General features: G+C 45.7%; 1 protein-coding gene across 16 annotated transcripts in view; it reads right to left on the bottom strand.

Moving 5' to 3' along the window:
* TRRAP (transformation/transcription domain associated protein) overlaps positions 1-18,240 on the bottom strand; it is a 113,779-nt gene that overhangs the window by 57,064 nt on the left and 38,475 nt on the right. For 9 of the 16 annotated variants that reach the window (XM_040455881.1, XM_040455877.1, XM_040455888.1 and 6 more), the window contains exons 24-37: positions 15,817-16,034; positions 15,498-15,695; positions 14,672-14,932; positions 14,022-14,183; positions 11,924-12,020; positions 9,872-9,993; positions 9,364-9,534; positions 5,706-5,774; positions 3,334-3,387; positions 3,183-3,203; positions 1,367-1,486; positions 1,002-1,121; positions 438-602; positions 162-343 (exon numbers count right to left, since the gene is read on the bottom strand). In XM_040455881.1, the coding sequence (XP_040311815.1) occupies positions 162-343; positions 438-602; positions 1,002-1,121; positions 1,367-1,486; positions 3,183-3,203; positions 3,334-3,387; positions 5,706-5,774; positions 9,364-9,534; positions 9,872-9,993; positions 11,924-12,020; positions 14,022-14,183; positions 14,672-14,932; positions 15,498-15,695; positions 15,817-16,034 (1,960 nt within the window). The remainder of the gene's footprint in view (positions 1-161; positions 344-437; positions 603-1,001; positions 1,122-1,366; positions 1,487-3,182; positions 3,204-3,333; positions 3,388-5,705; positions 5,775-9,363; positions 9,535-9,871; positions 9,994-11,923; positions 12,021-14,021; positions 14,184-14,671; positions 14,933-15,497; positions 15,696-15,816; positions 16,035-18,240) is intronic. The other 7 variants (XM_040455889.1, XM_040455893.1, XM_040455892.1 and 4 more) reach the window with 3 other exon arrangements.

Raw genomic sequence — 18,240 nt, 5'->3', positions numbered from 1 at the left:
TGCAGGGTCAAATGAGAGAACAGGCTATGTTACGGCTGCTTTCGCGACGACGTGGGTGCACGTGGTCCACGGCTAAGCACAAATTCCCAGAGGGGCTCCGGTGTAGCTTACTGGGGGGAGGGAACAAGTCACTGGACAGAAAGCACAACGGATGCACCCACTTGCAGTAATTCAGCAGACAGTAGGCCAGCAGCTTGGGCTCCTTCCAATTGGTGGCAGCCATATTCTCCTTCCGGTGTCTCTCTTGAAAGGTCTCGCTAACCCACACACGCCTCAACTGGCTCACCAGAGAATGCTGATTGGCCAGCCAGGAGTCATCGTTTTTAACTATAATACTTATGATCTGTCAAAGAAGGGACAATTAGGGAACTGGCAGGGTTCTCCAAGCATCCCACCTGAACTTTGAAGATTTCAGGTGTCTGGTGAGGAGATGCTACCTTGATGGCCTGAAACTGGAGGTCCAGGCGCAGGTTGCTGGTGCTGGGTGAGCCAGGGCGCACAGCGGTCTGGGGGCCACCGGGCAGCAGCAGGGTGATGAACCTGTTGGGGTTAGCGGCCAGCACATCTCGCAGAGGTCTGGCATCTTTGTGTTTTAAAAAACTCTGAAAACAGAACAAACAAGCTATTTTAAGCCAGTCAGGGCTCACAAAGGGTTTAGATGAATGAGCACTACGGTTCTTTCCCAATCTGTCTAGGCAGGCTAAAAAGCTGCTATAACCACCCTTTTAACAAAAAGCTCCTTAGCGGTAATGATACTTCGTGACTGTGGACTCCATAATCCTAGCAGTTCATTCATTTGTTAACACCACCCAAATCCTACAGACAGGGGTTCCTTGGCCCACACTTTCCACGTACGCGACAATGAGGTTTCTAACACTTGGATATGTTACAGAAAAAGAAAAGCAGGGCACTGAACAACGAAGTGTGACTTTCGGATTGCAGAGCACACCGGCCAACAGGAATGTGCAGGGACACTGGACCCCAGCTCCCCGTGTGCCTACCATAAACATTCTGCTCCACTGGGGATCGTTCAGTGTGGCTTCCATCATGAACAGCTCCACCGTCTGTGAGGGGTGCCGAGTCAAGAACTTGATGAGAGGCTCTCTGAACGGACTGCCGGCCTAGAAAACATGTGGGTGAAACAGCATCCTCTCAGGGCTTGAAGCTTCTTAGGTCCACCGACCTACCATGGCAGGAGAATGCATTTGTCCCTCCTCGTAACCGGAGCGTGCAACAGTCACAAGTGAATACTAGCACGGAACATCTTTGTGCTGTTAGAGTACCCCATCTAAGATATGACGAAGTGAAAACGTCACAAGCCAACAGATGGTGGAAGAATCAGAATTAACCCCAATTTGACCATTACCTCAATCAACATAGCCCGTTCTGTTTTCATCACCACCTCTAACAAAGGCTTGACGAGAGTCTGAGGTGCAGCTGGGATCAGATGAAAAAGGTTTATAATTGCCGAACAAATTTTCATTTCCTAGTGAAGAAACCCAGAAATTACAAAACAGGCCAATTAATTTTGCCAGCCAGAGATCTCAACATCACTACAGACCCTACAATGGTCTAGCTACATTCGCAAGGCTAGCCACCAGAAGCAAAGAATTAACATGTAAAAAGCCACAATTTACCAATGTCAGATTACTGCTGTGGCCCAAGGAAACTAACTGCCCTTGGCCTTCAGATTTCATCTGTCAACGGAGGGAAGAGGGAGCTGTGTACCTGATGTGATTGTGCTGTGTCTGTTTTCAAGAGCATGGACAAGTGCTGGACGTGACCTGACAGGTTGCTACGCTAGAGCCTCATGGAGGAAGGAACAAGCAAGCCTGTGGCCAGGGGAGCGTGACATCACGGGGTCTGCTCTGCTGTGACATCACGGGGTCTTCCCAATACACTAAGTTCTGAGGGCACAGACTTCTTTTGTCCTCAAAACTTAGCATGAGAAAAGCCTTCAAAAAATCCTTAAGTATTTATCCTGAAAGTTGAACATGAACGTAAATAAACGACTGACCACGGTACTAAAAATATTCGTCAACCAGACCTACAGATGAGGCTGACAGATGGCTCTATGGAATCGTACAAAGAATGTGAAATGCCAAGATTTCTGCACTTTTCCAGGTGCTGACAGCTCAGTGGTCAATCGCTCTCAGGCCCACTTTCCGTGCTCAGTGTTAGCTCCCACATTTTTTTATCCGCAATTCAGAGATTCTACGTGGCCAGAAGTACAGCCACGGAAGGGAAGACTCCCTGATGTACACCCCCCCCCCCCGCACCGTGTGCAGTAGGATGTCCGTTAGTCTAAGCGCAGTAAAATGGGGATGATAAACACCCATCAGGAGGGGCCCCATCCCAAGAGCATCTGACATACTTCCGCAAATGCCTTGACAAACCACAAGGCCAACAGTGAGATGGGGAAGAAATGAGAAAACATGGCTCAGTGTCACCCCACCTCACCTGTAGAGTTCTCCGCTGCCGAATTCCCCAGAACACAGAGCAAGATCTACTCTGAAATTGTAACATTCTAAGAATGGTACTTTCATATTGTGGTTTACGTTTTCCAAGCGCGGGCACAAAATCACTTCTTTTGGTCTCCACAGCATCGCCGGAAGCCAGGACTGACAGATGCTATCATTCCCATTTTACAGCAGAGGGAAAGCTCAGGGTTCTGACTGTCCAAAGTCACGGTGTCGGGGACTACGTCAGTGTGGTGTGCGTGAGCGAGAAATGCAGGGGGACGAGACACGGAGGGGCAGGGAGGTTTTAAACTCCAGGCAGGCAGCCAGGCACTCAGGTGTGTGCAAGAAAACAGCTCCTCTCAGTCCCTAGCAGGGGTGATGTTCTTTGTGTAGTTTCCTCCCAAGAGGCTGTTAGATGTAGGAGTTCATATCACCATTATGAGAGCAAAACCCGGCTGAATCTTAAACGGTGTTGACATATTGCGATTCTAACATATAGAAACCAGAGAACTTGGACTCTTGCTTTAAAACGTCCTAATAGGTAACATGCGTGGCATCCGGACAGTTCACAGCAACGGTACTGATACAACTCCGCCACAGACAGACAATACGGCTCACTGCACTCCAAGGCACAACGCACTCCGTCCACCACAGAACCACAAATCACAGCAAAACCAAATACGACAACACCCCCTCCTGGGCCTCCACTGAGATTCTCACCTCTACCCCTTCCATGGCAGGCTGAACCAAAACAAAAATTACAGCATGAAAAAAGGCAACAAAAAGGTAAAAAGAACAGAAAAGAAAAGAAAATATAAACCGTTCTTCACAATGCAAGTCATAAACTGACTTTTAATAGGGTTGTTCTCACCTCAAACTGACAGAATGGAGACAAGGAACATCTCCCGCACTCGGAAATGCTTTCCTGAGGATGGGGAGGAAAATCATCTTTTTTTTCTATTTATGTTATTTACATAAAAACTTCCCATATACTCATACACAGTAAGGATTATTGGGGGAAACAAGACAGTAAAGACAATGATGAAAAAGCACAATAATTAACAAATGCTCAACAGCAAAAAAGCACACTTTCCACCCTTCAGATGTCAAAATAGAGCCCTTCAGAGAGTGTAGAATGGAGCATATCCCTTCCTTAAATCAAATTTGAAAAGCAGGAATTTTGGAACTCTTGCCCAGGGGGAGAAACTGTCAGACCCAGTTGTGTGCAAATGCACTTAAATATCTGTTTCTATTCAGAGTAAGTTTTCCCCGTGCAGCGCTGTCATTAAAGAACTTTTCTTTGTCTTTCCCAGCTGTAGCCAGGAGAGTGCCAGGTGGTTTAGCCCCATAAACCGGTCACGGTGACACAGCCCCCACACCCAGAAGAACGCACAGCTACCTGGGTCACTTTGCCAAGTGAAGCCATGCATGCCAACACAGACACAGCTCCACAAGCGGTTGTGAGTTCTCCCCTGGGGGGGTTCGATGTTCAAATGGGAAACCTTTCTCCACACGGTGATAGTGCAAAGCTCTGATCATCAGGGTACACCCAGTGTTATAAATAGTCAACTATTTATATTTAACATGTCTTCAGTTAGAGGTTCTCCATTATGTAATTATTATTTGGGGATTCAACCCAATGGGGACAACCTATGTTCTGAAATCCATTCCCAATCGTGAACAACATCCATAAAAAATGATCAGAGTTCAAGAACAGAAAGGTGGCTTGGCCCTGGGCTGAGGTGACGAAACCGTGGGCACGCTGCAGGTAGACCCCAAACACCATGGCCTGAGGCCGCACCTGCAGAGCTGGGTGTTCCCAGGCCTGCCAGGAGCACGCTCCCAGGATGGATGGTCACCACGTTTCCCACGGGAGCTGGAGGAACTCCCGAGGCCCACAGCTCCGCCCCCTGCCCACTGCCCCATCCAACGAGCCCTCCAAATGACTTCCGTCAAACTTTATGGAATCTTTCTGATCTAATGGAAGTAATTCACCTGCCCCTTAGGTTTTTAAACGTTTATTCTAGAATCGTGTGCTTCGGGGAATTAACAGCCTATTATAAAACAAATATTAAAAATTTAGAGCAAAAATACCTAGCAGATTGAGAGATGGGGAGGAAAAACAATAGAGGCACCCGTACCTACTCCCAAGAGTTTCGGCTCTTAAAACCCACTCTGCTCTCCCCCACCAAGAGTTCCTGATATTCCCCTGTGTATACTGATGACAAACCTTCAAAGAGGTTATTATGGTGGTATTAACGCTCCTAGAAAGTTTGGAATCCTGGATTAGTTTTGCTCAGCTGGCTGTTTAGAAGCAGCAGGAATCAAGACTTACGTAAACAAAACACCTGGACACAGAATGGTCAAAACAAAGCATAATAAAGCCAAAAAAAAAAAAAAAATTCAAGTTGGGATGAAACACAGCATCCAACAAACAGGCACAGAATACAGAAAGCCACGTTGATCACGCCTCTGAAGAGCTCTAGCATTCCCTCCTTAGGACACTGCCGTACAATTTCACCAGGTGTAACAGGAACTTAGGGAAAACATGATCCTACCGATAGGACAGTCATCAACTTAAAAAATATTTGAGAAGAATATTAACATATGCAAATTAGATTCAAAACAGCAAGAACCGTTATTTTTAAGAGCAAAGTCTTAGAATGACCAACGTCAGACATGTAAAAATATTTAACTTAAAGTCATAAAAATGTTTCGAAGTACTGGCCATTTGATTTTTGGCAAATAGCTGGGGTGGAGGATTGAGACCCATAAACATACACACCAGTACTTATGTGATGCTTTACTGCATTATCCTTACTGTTTCAAGTCCTAAAATCTATACTTAGTTTTACGAGGCAATGATGATGGAAAGCGATGGAAAACAACAGCTGAGGAATGCACCACCATGCAAACAGCAGCTGCCAAGAACAGTCTAGAAAATACACTTTGTACACTTTAAAGCAAAACTAGAATTAAAAGACTAACATTTCAAGCTTCCCAGAATTCTCCAATGAAAATGTCATATTAAAGCGAACAAGAGATTTTAAAGAAACATAAAAAGGAATGTTCAGTCATCCAGAAAAATAAAGGCAAAACGTAATGCTAATAAAATATGGTCAACAGTTCCTATAGGCTAGATTTCTGACCGGCGTCTTAATGAAAAGCACTGCTCTGACACTAACACTGGGAACAGCAGTGCCGGGCACAGCTGCCCTGCCCAGAAGCGAAGAAGTCACTCACGTTTCCGTCGCTCCTCTGGCCCCCTTTATGGGTGAGGACCACCACTTCCATCCACTTTCGTAGATGTTGCTGTTGAAAAAAAAACACATTCTTAAACATTTTTGCCTCACACAGGATCATTTCAAGGCCTTGCTGTTCTTAGGTGGAAGTTCATATGTAACCATGAATTTCCGTCATATTCAATGTGAGGACACCAGCATTCGTGTTTGAAATGGCCCAACCACTGAACTGGAGAAGAGAGCAGTTGGCATTGGCATCACTTCTAGAAGGCTGAGTTTACGCCGGTAGAGTGGAAAACGTCCCGAAACCCGGCCATTCTGACGTTGGGATTTTACTGCTACCCTCTCACTACCACGTCCCTTTGCCCTGAAGCTGTTCATGAGCACCTCAAGGAGCCAGGCGCCAGGCGAGGCACCCTGTGGAGAAGGAACAAGCCGACATCATCCCTCCTTGTTCCGGCTTCAGTTCCAGTGGGGAGAATAAGGTAAAATACACAGGTGCCTGCCATGAACAGTCACGGCAAGGGGTTGTCAAAGAGGAACAGGCATCAGCCAGATAAGGGGGTCAAGGTCAGGGAGGGCCCTGCTGAGGCAGACACTCCAGAAGCACAAGGGAAGAGCACACCAGGCAGAGAAGAGGAGAGAGAAAGGTCCTGAAGCCACGAATAATGTCTGGCTGAGCAGGAGGGGGCACAAGGTGGGTGCGGGGGGTGGGCTGGGAGATGATCATGGATCCCATCTAGTCAGAGGCTGTACAATTAGTGCAAATACGGAGCAATTCTACTCTGTGCAGGGCAAGGGCAACCTTTGTGAGCTAATAATAAGATTCTGTGTTCTGCGGCAAGAGCTCGAGAAGAGGGATCCCCGAGCCTGGTGCAACTCTGGCCCGGCCTGGACGTATGGCAGCCAGCCTCCCAGCCACAGTGGCCGGCAAAACCTGGCAGATAAGCACTCAGAACCTATAGCTAAAAGCCCAAGAGCATCCAAATAACTCAACTATCTTCACTGTCCCACACGGTCCAAACTTGTCCTTCAAACACTGATGCCCTGCGGGGAATTAACTAGCTGTTTTAAAGGAGACTCCGGGATAAAAGAGGCTTGGGGATGGATGATATGAATACACCTAAACACTTATAGAGCAAGTGCTCCCAAGAACAGGCAGTGAGAAACACTAAAATACACATACTTTCAAAGAAATTAAATACACTAAGCTAACAACATTCTGCCAGTAACATTCCTGGAAAGATACTAATCACCAAAATTTTTAAGGTGGTTATCATGAATGCCTATCCTACACACTGAGGTGTCTTCGCTCGTAAAATTATACCGAGGACTTGAGCCGTTTGCCTCAAAAGCGGATTATGTGTGGCAAGACGAAGGCTCAGTGATGGAATGCGGCTCTGAAGAACACACACAGAAGGGCAAATGTGTCCATCCTAGACCAGCGTACCAGCCCTGCCCGAGAGCAGCAGGCACGGGCACATCAGGAGACCCATGCCGGGAACACGAAAGCAGAGTTGGCACGGACGCAGGCTGGTCTCTGGCAAGGTGGGCGTCAGATGAACACGGCCACACCAACAGCAGCTTCAGTCTTTCTTTATCCAAGTACATCAACACTCTCTGCTCCTAGAGAAATTTTCACCATTCTGAAAGCAGCTGTAATGCCAGAGCAGGGGGAGGGGTGATCCCCTACACAAACCAGAAACACAAACCCACGGATTTGACTTCCGGGAAAAAGACTCCGGGCCTAAGTCAGGAACTACAGGCTGTGAGGTAGTAAGTCTCTTCGCGCTGTTCTAAAAGGTCTGGGTAGTGATGTTCACCAAATGAATTCTCAGCTCACAGCAAGTCTGAAGGATCAGACTGGCTGTAAAACAACCAACGGATCACAAACACATTGCTTCCTGCAGGTCTGCAAAAGCAGTGAAAGAGGACAGCCGAGAGGTGAGAGAAATACAGAGACACTGAGAACACGCACGGATCTCACACACAAGTGTGCCAAGAGCTGTGACGTGACACAAGATAAAGAGCGTATCTGATGTGCTCTCATTAGGAGGCGATACAACTTCATTTACTGGAACCACATCTGCGAATGTCTGTACGGACGTAAACTGGTAGGGGGGTGTGTGTTACGCTTGGAAGCTTAACGGGAAGGCAGCTTCCAATCTGGAAAATGTATTTCCATGTAATACCCTGTTTCCCAGTTCTACTCCAATAGGGCAGCAGCTACAATTTTTAGGACCAACCGTAATGCTACCAATTCCCAGGTAGGTGTTTTGGTGATTGTTCGCTGTTTCGGGGTCTGCAGATATGAAGAAACCACACATGAGGTAAAAGCTGTGTGGTCCTCACACATCTGCACCCCACACGCTCTATCTGTACCTGTCTACTCCTGTCTACGGCTGCGGAAAACCTGTGCCAAAACCAAAACGAATACCTTCAATGTTTTGAGATATCTAAATGGTCAAAGGCTACTTAAGAAAAAAGCATGCCAAGTACATGCACATTTGCAGTAATGTGCCACGAAACCCGAAGTTATTTGTAACCGTCTACTTTCCAGGAGCAAAACCGAACGTATACGAAAGTCAATAGTTGAACCTCCTTCAACTGCTTATGCTTCAAATTTAAACAGGGTCAAACAGGTATTTTTATTTGCATAATCATTTCCTTGGTATTTCTAAAAACCCAAAATACTTCAGAAGTTCTTACACATGTTCAACTATATCACTGTCTACATAACAGCAGAAGACTGGGAACAACCTAGATGTTCCTCAGCAGGGGAACAGTGAGACAAATTAGGGCACGTCCACGTAAGGGAATAGGAGAAAGGAGTAGAAGAAAGAAGCACTTCATGTTCTCATCTGAAATGATAAGTCGTAAAAAAAAGTAACAACTGTGTAAACGTTGTGCTTCCTTTTGAGGGAAACAAAAGAATACACCTATGACCTATTATGAGTATAAAACATCTCTAAGGGACATACAGGAAACTCTTAACATAGGAACCGGAGGCGGCCACTGGAGGACAGGAACGAGGGGGGGTCTTTCACAATAACCCTTTCTTGTTTTTTCTTAATGTCCATCTATCTATCTATCTATCTATCTATTTATTTACAAAATCGAGAAAATATTCATTTGGTACTTACTTATTTTTTAAATGTTTGTTTATTTATTTTTGAGAGAGACAAAGTGAGAACACAAGCAGGGGAGGGGCAGAGAGAGAGGGAGACACGGAATCCGAAGCAGGCTCCAGGCTCTGAGCTGTCAGCACAGAGCCCAGATGCAGGGCTCAAACCTATGAACCGTAGTATCGTGACCTGGGCCAAAGTAAGACACTCAACTGACTGAGCTACCCAGGCACCCCAATGTCTATTTATTTTTGAGAGAAAGAACACGCATGCATGCAAGCAGGGGAGGGGGAGAGAGAGAGGGAGAGAGAACCCCAAGGAGGCTCTGCGTGATCAGTTTGGAGCCTGACAAGGGGCTCGAACTCACGAATGGTGAGATCATGACCTGAGCTGAAATCAAGAGTTGGGTGCTCAACACCCAGGTGCCTCCCCCTTTCATGCTTTTTGAATTTTAAACCACGTATATGTATTACTTAAAAAAATAATAACTTAAAAGTTCAGGCTGATTAGAGAGTATTTATGCATTTGGCTTACCATCATCTGATCACAAAATTTATCATTGAAGGAGTTTGGGAAGAGCCTGGTAACTGAAGTGAGACGATTCACGACATTCAGTGTCAGGCTTCGATAATCCCCCAGCATCATCAACAAAGGCCGCATATGTGTATGGATTTGATCCACTTCTATGGTAGCACCTTCCAAAAACTATTAAAAAAAAAAAAAGGTTACAAAGGAAAACAGTTAACAGAATATACTTTAAAACAGAATGAGCTCATTCAGCTCTAGCAACAAGTGTGTGTTTTCCTTGGAAAATGGAATATCAACCATATATGTTCTAGAAGTTTATGATGAAATGAACGTGACTGCTCATTACTATTTATTATTTTAAAAGGCTTATGAGGACCATGAAACAAATAGAGATGTTATCAGAGTGCAGTGTGTACGAAACAGAGACTTCCAGGCACACAAACGAGGTAAACAGGATGAACCTAAAGGCAGAACTCACACCCATGTGTGCGCACACACACACGCACTCACTCACCTTTCTCATACAGGCTTCTCCAGCCTCCTGCAGCTCACTATTCGTGGAATTCAGGGCCTTGAAAAGGGCAGCGATGATCTTCTCCCTGGACTGAGGAAGGTAGTTGCAGGCAGCAAGCGCATCTTTAGGGAGACAGATCAATACAATTTCATTATTAACCTGAAAATTATATGAATAATTGCCTTGTCTAAAGGCTCTTACCAATCAACACAAACTGAATCACTGAACCACCTCCCAAGTGTCCGACCTCAAGAAAGACAAAGGAATACATGGTCTTCTAGCTCACGTACATGTTCAGGGTTATCTAGGAGGGAAGTCAACAGCCTGTCAGAAAGGCCATGATAAATATTACCTGGTCCAGATAGAAGGAAGAAGGGCTGGAGGGGGAAAAAAGGGAGTGCGCACTGACACCACTTCCCCCATCCTCACATGGGGTGAGAGCATGGCTGAGTGTAAGCAGACGCATGCTGAATTGACAGAGGGCTGGCCCTGAACTCTAGTGGTGAAGGGAACACACACACACAGCCCGGCTTCTCTTCCACTATCCATGTCTGACCAGGCAGCCTCCTCCCATCTTGGGGAGTTAAAGGCTGTGAAAATGCAAATATTCATAGAAAAGGGGACACACATTAATCCCACATGTTAGCTGAGAGATAACATCCAAGAGTAATGCCTGTTATTAGCCAACAGGAATGAAAAGCATGCAGAGAAAGCAATCCCGACACAAGCAAAGATTCCAACCCTGGCTGCGGAGCACCCCCCTCACTCCCACCTGCTGTGTCGTCCACACCCCAGCCCCTTGCTCAAGCGCAGGTATAATGGTCTGCCTCTTACCTCCTCTACCCCTAACTCAAGGAAGGTTCTGGCAATGTTTTATTAGGAACGTAAAACCCAACAGAGCAAGAGAAAAAGTCAACTAAAAAAAAAAACTTGTACTGGGTATTTATATATCAAGAAAGAAAGAGAGAGAGAAAGAGAGAAAGAAAGAGAGAGAGAGAGAAAGAAAGAAAGAAAGAAAGAAAGAGAGAGAGAGAAGGGAGGGACCATGCTTCTAAGTGAGAATTCAAAGGAGTAAAAATTCAACAGTGTAACTGACGTTCCTCACAAAAGCCTAGAGGTGGCAGGAGTCTCAAATGCTATGGAGCCACTGAGAAGCCTATACAGGTTGTAGTAAATCTTACTATATACTCTGATTTGAGTGCAAATGGCAATATATGAAAGCTATGACAATACTTTTTTCTTCTTTTTAATGTTTTTTTATTTATTTTTGAGACGGAGAAAGACAGAGCATGAGCAGGGGAGGGGCAGAGAGAGAGAGGGAGACACAAATCCAAAGCAGGCTCCAGGCTCTGAGCTGTCAGCGCAGAGACTGACAGGGGCTCAAACTCATGGACTGTGAGATCATGACCTGAGCTGAAGTTGGTCGCTTAACTGACCGAGCCACCCAGGTGCCCTGAGAGCTATGACAATTCTTAAACCAGAGTATCAGAGTCATGACAGAACTACAGAATAGAGAGTTAATTATTATAAGGTAAAATGCATCATTTATAAGAGTAAAAAATTATTTAAATCCTAACAATTGATATAATCTATTGACATCTCATTATGTAGTTTCACAAATACTTTTTTTTTTTTTTTTTTTTTTGAAGAAAGGCAGACTGCCACATGCAGCACCTCATTTGGATGTGTCTGGAGTCTTGGAAGCTTGACTACCCTACGTTCTCCTACAAACACAAGTTTTTTGATTCCACCTTAAAAAAGATCAAAAAAAAAAAAAAACCCCAAGGAAAAATAAGATAAAAACAGAGAAGGCGGCAAACCGTAAGAGATTCTTAAATATAGAGAACTGGGGGTTCCTGGAGGGGCAGTGGGTGGGGGATGGGCTAAATGGGTGATGGGCATGAAGGAGGGCACTTGTTGGTTCTACTCCTGCAACCAATACGACACTGTACGTTAACTAACTTGAATTCAAATAAATAAATTAAAAAAAAACAGAAAAAGCCACTGTCTCCCTGCATCTTCATACTCATGACTTAATTTGGATTAACTTACTCAACGCTGCAATTCGCAGAGGTACGAGTGACGGAAGGCTTTTGTAACAAGGCAGCTTTGTTAAAGCGGAGTCCTCAGCCTCACATAAATTTAACAGCTGCAAAAGATACAATAATTTTAGCCTGCTCTTCCTGTCAAGACACAATAACCTTGAAAATAACAGAACACAGCAATCTTACACACACACACCACAATCAATGAACTAAATTCAAATCCTAGAGAATTTAATACCAAATGGGACTGAGTTTCCTTCTAAAGCAAACTCAGTCAGCCTCAGTAGTGAAATGAGACATTTTCTCACCCACTCTGATACCGTAACCTTTTTTCTCTACACAGGGGACCATGTGAACCGCAGATATCATGGTGGCAGGTACATCTTCCTCCTTATTCAGAGCTGCTTCCCCATGCCTCGGGCCAGTGCTCGACAATCGTGTGTGCTCTATAATTCAGCATTTCAGTGGTGATACTTGTTTGCCAAGCCCCCCCCCCCTCCCCGCCAACTACAGAAAAGTGCATAAAGAAAGAAGTTGAAAGTCACTGGGAATACCATTAGTCAGAGATTCCTGTAGCTATGTTTTATGTTTCTGGACATTTTATCACAAGCCAGTATATATTTATACGTCTAATACCTAAAATACCACATATGGGGTTCTACTACTATTTCCCCCTTCTATTTACATCTTAAAAAAACAGTATTAACTTTACCGTTTTTCCCTTAAAGATTCCTACCTAGTAAAAGATTTAAAACAGCAAAAAAAGGACAGAGAGTAGAAAGCACTTCAAGCCACCACCCTATTCCACTCCATCAGTACTACTCTCCTCATATAAAACACACGTGCGCACACACACATACAGACAACTGTATCTGTATCTACATCTAGACAGAGTGAGTTCCGAACATGACATGTACCAGAATCACCCGGGAAGCTGGGGGAAGCTTGCAGATGGTAGATTTGTAGGTCTGACCCCAAACTTCCAGGGAGAGGACTCCAGAGTCTCTATTTTTCAAAAGATCCTCACATGTTTTGATGCAGCTGGTACACTGATTAGCACTTGGGAAACCAGACACATTTCCTGAGATTTATCTCCCAGCGCTACTTAAGGATCTGGTCTTAAGCCTCGGTGAGGAATTTTCCACATGGGTTAAAACACATCTACCTGGATCCACCAAAAGGAAACTTCCTCCCATCCTCTGGTGGCTCTCCTAGAACCTTGGACAGGCCATATGAGCATCGACTCTTACACAAGGGACGCAACAAGGTAGAAAAGATCAAAGCTAGACCACGTGATCATACAATCGTACGTCCAAGCAAATACATAGGACTTAAAAACTCAAGAGGCAAATTTTTCATACCTGGAAATTCAAACTTAGTGTGGACTGAAAAAAACTTGCTTATGACCTTTGCATCAGTTTACTCTGAAAATGCCTCCAGAGTATGATTCAGGTCTTAAAAAAGATTAGTCTAGAGACTGATCCCCAGACGAACATTGTATTCTAAGAATTAATGCTTAGAATTTGACTGTATCTATAGTTCAATTTGTTTCTCACTGTCTAATGTCACCCCATACTGGGATGTTTACAGAGACAAACACTTGTTAAGATGCCATCTGCCACTGCCCAAGATGAGGATCATCAGTATCTGTACTTCATGGAGTGCCATCAGGGTCAAATAAAGGCATTCCTGTGAAGTAGGTTCTCCACGGTGCATGGCACATTCTTAAGTGATGAACATATTCAATGAACCGGCCCTTGCTCTGAGCCAGTCTTGCTCTGGGCACCAGCTGATGACGGTGATCAGAGCAGATAGTACATCTTTCTCTAGATGACATCTTTAAGGCCCTGGACAGCAAGGTTCCTCGTAGAGGGCTCACACAGTTCTACGGACTTGGAAAACAGCCACACGTGGTCGAACATCTCTGGTCACCAGGCCTGTCACGTACGTACCTGTGCGGCGTGCTGGGCCAGGTTATGGCTGGTTACCTGTGGTCGCCACCTATGCCTTCTCTGAATGCTGCCTGACCAGTCTTTGCGCACAAAGACAGGCTACCAGACACACGTCATCACCATCCACACCACGCCGCACCACCACCCCCCTACCTCTGTGTAGAACACCTTATGTTCCACCACGTTAAGATCCATTGTGAAGAGCCTGGGCTGTAGCGTGGTACAGAACGTGTTCCCCTCCATCAGGCCAATTTGCGCATTGGCAGGCTGGTGTCTGAGCAAATGCTTCTTGGGTGGGACCATATCCTGGAGGACCTGGGAGAGGAAAGGAGGAAGCACTACTGACCAGTTGTCCCTAAAAAGCAAATACTGCTCCTCACAGTACTCGAAAATAATTACCAATTTGAGAACCACGAGATAAAAAGTTATCACGAACGTCCTTTAGTTAGGGAAGGGAGGGGAGGTTCCGTGCGCGAACACCGGATCATAGATAGTTACGTGTCAAATACGTTTACCTCCTGAGTCTCTAGAGTCACCGCTCTTAAAACAAGAGTGACCGGACTGTACTACAGAGACCCAGGAAATGGGCCCTCTGTTCTCCTGACACTGACAACTACGAGTATAGCCACTGATACAAGCACGCCGCTTTCTGCCTATTTGAGATCAGAGAGAGCACGTCCAGTAGCACTCTGTGAGGTGGACACACAATTCCCAGTCATACATCACCTTCAAGTCAGATTTGAAGGAAAACTGCCTCAAAAGTTTTGCTCAAATGATCCTAATTCCAGTGGCAGAAATCTCACCTCTTTATGGGGCTCCATGATCACTGTCACACTTTTCCCAGTGACCTGGGCTAAGACCTGCAGGGAATGCATGGCCTGTTTTCTCACAGTGGAATTTGGAGAGGTGACTTCTCGAACCAAGTCATGTGTCACGTGGTGAAAGGACTTCTCCTGAGCTGCCACGATCTCTTCGGCTCGCTCTTCATCTTTTAAAGGTGTCGCACACCTCATCAGAAGCTGCTCCAAGGTGGTCTTTGCCATGGCAACCGCCCCGTTGGAAACCTGCAGGCCAGGGACTCCTCAGAACGAAAAGGGCTGTGGCTGAGCGCCTGCACCCCTTGCACCACCTAATTTAACAACCCCCGTTCAGTACTTCAGGAGCCAAGTCGCCTTCCTACAATTTCCATAGGTCACTCAGAAAAGAAAATGCAGATCTGGACACACTCCTTATATTTACGCGACAGACGAGCTGGCAATGCCCGCTGTACTCTATTTGTTCGAGTTACACCTGCACATAGGTCCCGAAAAATGCAGCTTCCACAGGAACTCCTGCAGCACCTGCACTATTTAGCTCTACGGCAAGAGTGAGTAGTATCGTTTCCCTTTACGGAGAGATGTGCCGTGTTATGTACTCTGGCCTGTGACCATTCCTTAGCAAGGCAGACAGATATTTAGACAACCAGGGAGAGCCTATGGTGGTTCTGACCTGTCTTTTTTATTCAAGATGCCATAACGAAATCTGAGCTGCTAGGAGAGCCCATTTCCAGAACTGCTTCATACTAACTATTCTCCAGGCAAATCAGTTTCTGGAACAGCTTGGTTAGGTTTGGGACCACCCATTACCTACCTCTCCAGTCAAGTCCATCATGACAAAGAGAAGCGCTTTGAGGAACGTCTGCTGGTTCTGGAGAACCCAAGTGAGAGGCAGCCGCTCCATGAGAAATTTAATGGACACCACACCCCCCAGCTTTGCATACCAGGCCTGCTCATAGCAACACGCACACAAGCGTTCTACGATGTAAGAAAACAGAGGCAGCTGGCACGCCTGGGGAGAAAAACAGAAGCACAAACTATCATGTTACTGCAACTCTTAAACCACCAGTTTCCAGGCTACCCGCAGGCACAAACACCCCCAAAAGAGCAGATGCTTCTCAGTCTTTCCTTACCCTCTCCTTTGAGCCCAGGATGATACTGGCAACATCAAATATCACAGCTAGTGCCACCTCTCCAATCTTGCAAAGCTCCTTTTCCTCGTATGCCATGCAAATGGCTATTGCATCAATTAGGACCAAGGGATCCATTCCTTTGGACCCATTTTCTTCACTGTGGAACATGGCTGTGCTGGGCTGGCTGCCCACCTGGTAGCAAGGAAGCAGGAAAGGACCTGAAAGAGAGGCAGCAGGCATGGGAGAAAGTCAAGGTTATTTCCATGGACGTTCTTGTCCCTCAAATGGCAAAACTACCTCATTTTTAAATTTTTTTTTAACGTTTTATTTATTTTTGAGACAGGGAGAGACAGAGCATGAACAGGGGAGGGTCAGAGAGAGGGAGACACAGAATCGGAAACAGGCTCCAGGCTCTGAGCTGTCAGCACAGAGCCCGACGCAGGGCTCGAACTCACGAACTGTGAGATCATGACCTGAGCCAAAGTTGGACGCTTAACCAACTGAGCCACCCAGGCGCCCCAAAACTACCTCATTTTTAAAACACTTAAGTTTATTTATTTTTAGGGAGAGAGTGAGAGTGAGCGTGCGCCTGTGCAAGCAGGGAGGGGGCAGAGAGAGAGGGAAAGAGAGGATCCCAAGCGGGCTCTGCACTGTCAGCGCAGAGCCCCATGCAGGGTTCGAGCTCATGACAGCGAGATCATGACCTGAGCTAAGATCATGAGTCGGATGCTTAACCGACCGAGCCACCCAGGCGCCCCTAAAACTTTTTTAAGTTTATGTTTTTAGTAGTCTCTGCACCCAACATGGGGCTCAAACGCATGAGACTGAGGATCAAGACTTGCATACTCTACCAACTCCAATAGCCAGGCACCCCTACACTACCTCGTTTTCAAACTAGAGGTCAGGAGCTCAATAAAAGCCCACGCTGGTACTTTTTTTTTTTCCTTTATGAAAAAACTTTTTAATAACTTATTTAAGTTTTCATCCAAATTAGTTAGCAGATAGTGCAACAATGATTTCAGGAGTAGATTCCTTAGTGCCCCTTACCCATTTAGCCCGTCCCACCCCCCACAAAACCCCTCCAGCAACCCTCTGTCTGTTCTCTATATTTAAGAGTATCTTATGTTTTGTCCCCCTCCCTGTTTTTATGTTATTTTTGTTTCCCTTCCCTTATGTTCATCTGTTTTGTATCTTAAAGACCTCCTATGAATGAAACGATATGAGACTTGCTCTTCTCCGACTAATTTGCCAGCACTGGTACTTTAGACCAACTTCTGTTAAGTTGCAATTACTTGTAAACTAAGTGGTCTAATTCACACTAAGGTGATTTTTCTGAATTATTTCCGTTATAAACAGTATTCTTTTCAGATTTTCTCAGTCATAACTCAAAAATGCATTCGTTTAAAATGAAAATCACCATCAGGTTCCTTGTTTTAGAAAATTAGGGAGGGCTGGGTGCCCCATCGGTTAAGCATCCGACTTCAGCACAGGTCATGATCTTATAGTTCATGAGTTCGAGCCCGGCATCGGGCTCTGTGCTGACAGCTCGGAGCCTGGAGCCTGCTTCAGATTCTGAGCCTCCCTCTCTCTCTGCCCCTCCCCAACTCCTGCTCTCTCTCAAAAATAAATTAAACATAAAGAAAAAAAAGTAAAAACCATTGAAGAGACCAAGGGGCACAGCACAGAAATGACTGTGGGCTATGCTCTGGACTTCCTGACATACAAATAACAATTAAAAAGCAACTTGGGCCTGACACCCAACACACAGAAAATAATCTGCTATTAATTAATGCCTTGGAGGCACCCAGCAAGATAGGCATCATCAGGCAGCTTACAAGTCTGCTGGAAAAGACATTAATGGAGAGACACTGAGGAATGATCTAAAATAAACCTTATAGCATTGACTATCCGGACCAAGAAAGCCAAGGAGAGATACAAGAGGGAAAGTTCTAGGTGTTCTGCGGTGTTCAAAGGAAGTTGCTTTGCTGCTCTGGAGGGTGAGGGGTCTTGGGAACACCTGCCCAGCGCCGGTCTGGGAGGAGCTGCAGAAGCTGGGAGTAAGTGTTCAGAAACTTACACAGCAACTGACAGTGTCAGGACATTTTATTGCCTTCTGCAAAAGCACCCGTCCGGATGGATTAGGAAGAGAAGCAAAGAGACAAACAAAAGTGGCCCGTCCCCATCCAGAGCCTGAGGGGTGGCAGGGATGACCACTCCAGGAACCGAGAAAAGCACAAAGACTTGAGGGAAGCCAGCTGACAGCAGGAGGACAGAGGGGGAGGCTCGGCCTTGGAAAACAACACAAGAAAGACCGGCAACAAGGGGGACCACAAACTTTTACACGCGGAGTGCCCAAAAGTATTCCGCCCCCATTTTCATGAAAAACAAAGGGCCAAAATATTAAACGAACATATTTTACAAATG

The sequence above is a fragment of the Herpailurus yagouaroundi genome, unplaced genomic scaffold (genome assembly GCF_014898765.1).
Source record: "Herpailurus yagouaroundi ecotype Mexico unplaced genomic scaffold, PumYag 216, whole genome shotgun sequence".
NCBI classification, from domain to species: Eukaryota; Metazoa; Chordata; class Mammalia; order Carnivora; family Felidae; genus Herpailurus; species Herpailurus yagouaroundi.
This window is presented reverse-complemented; position numbering and strand designations above follow the sequence as displayed.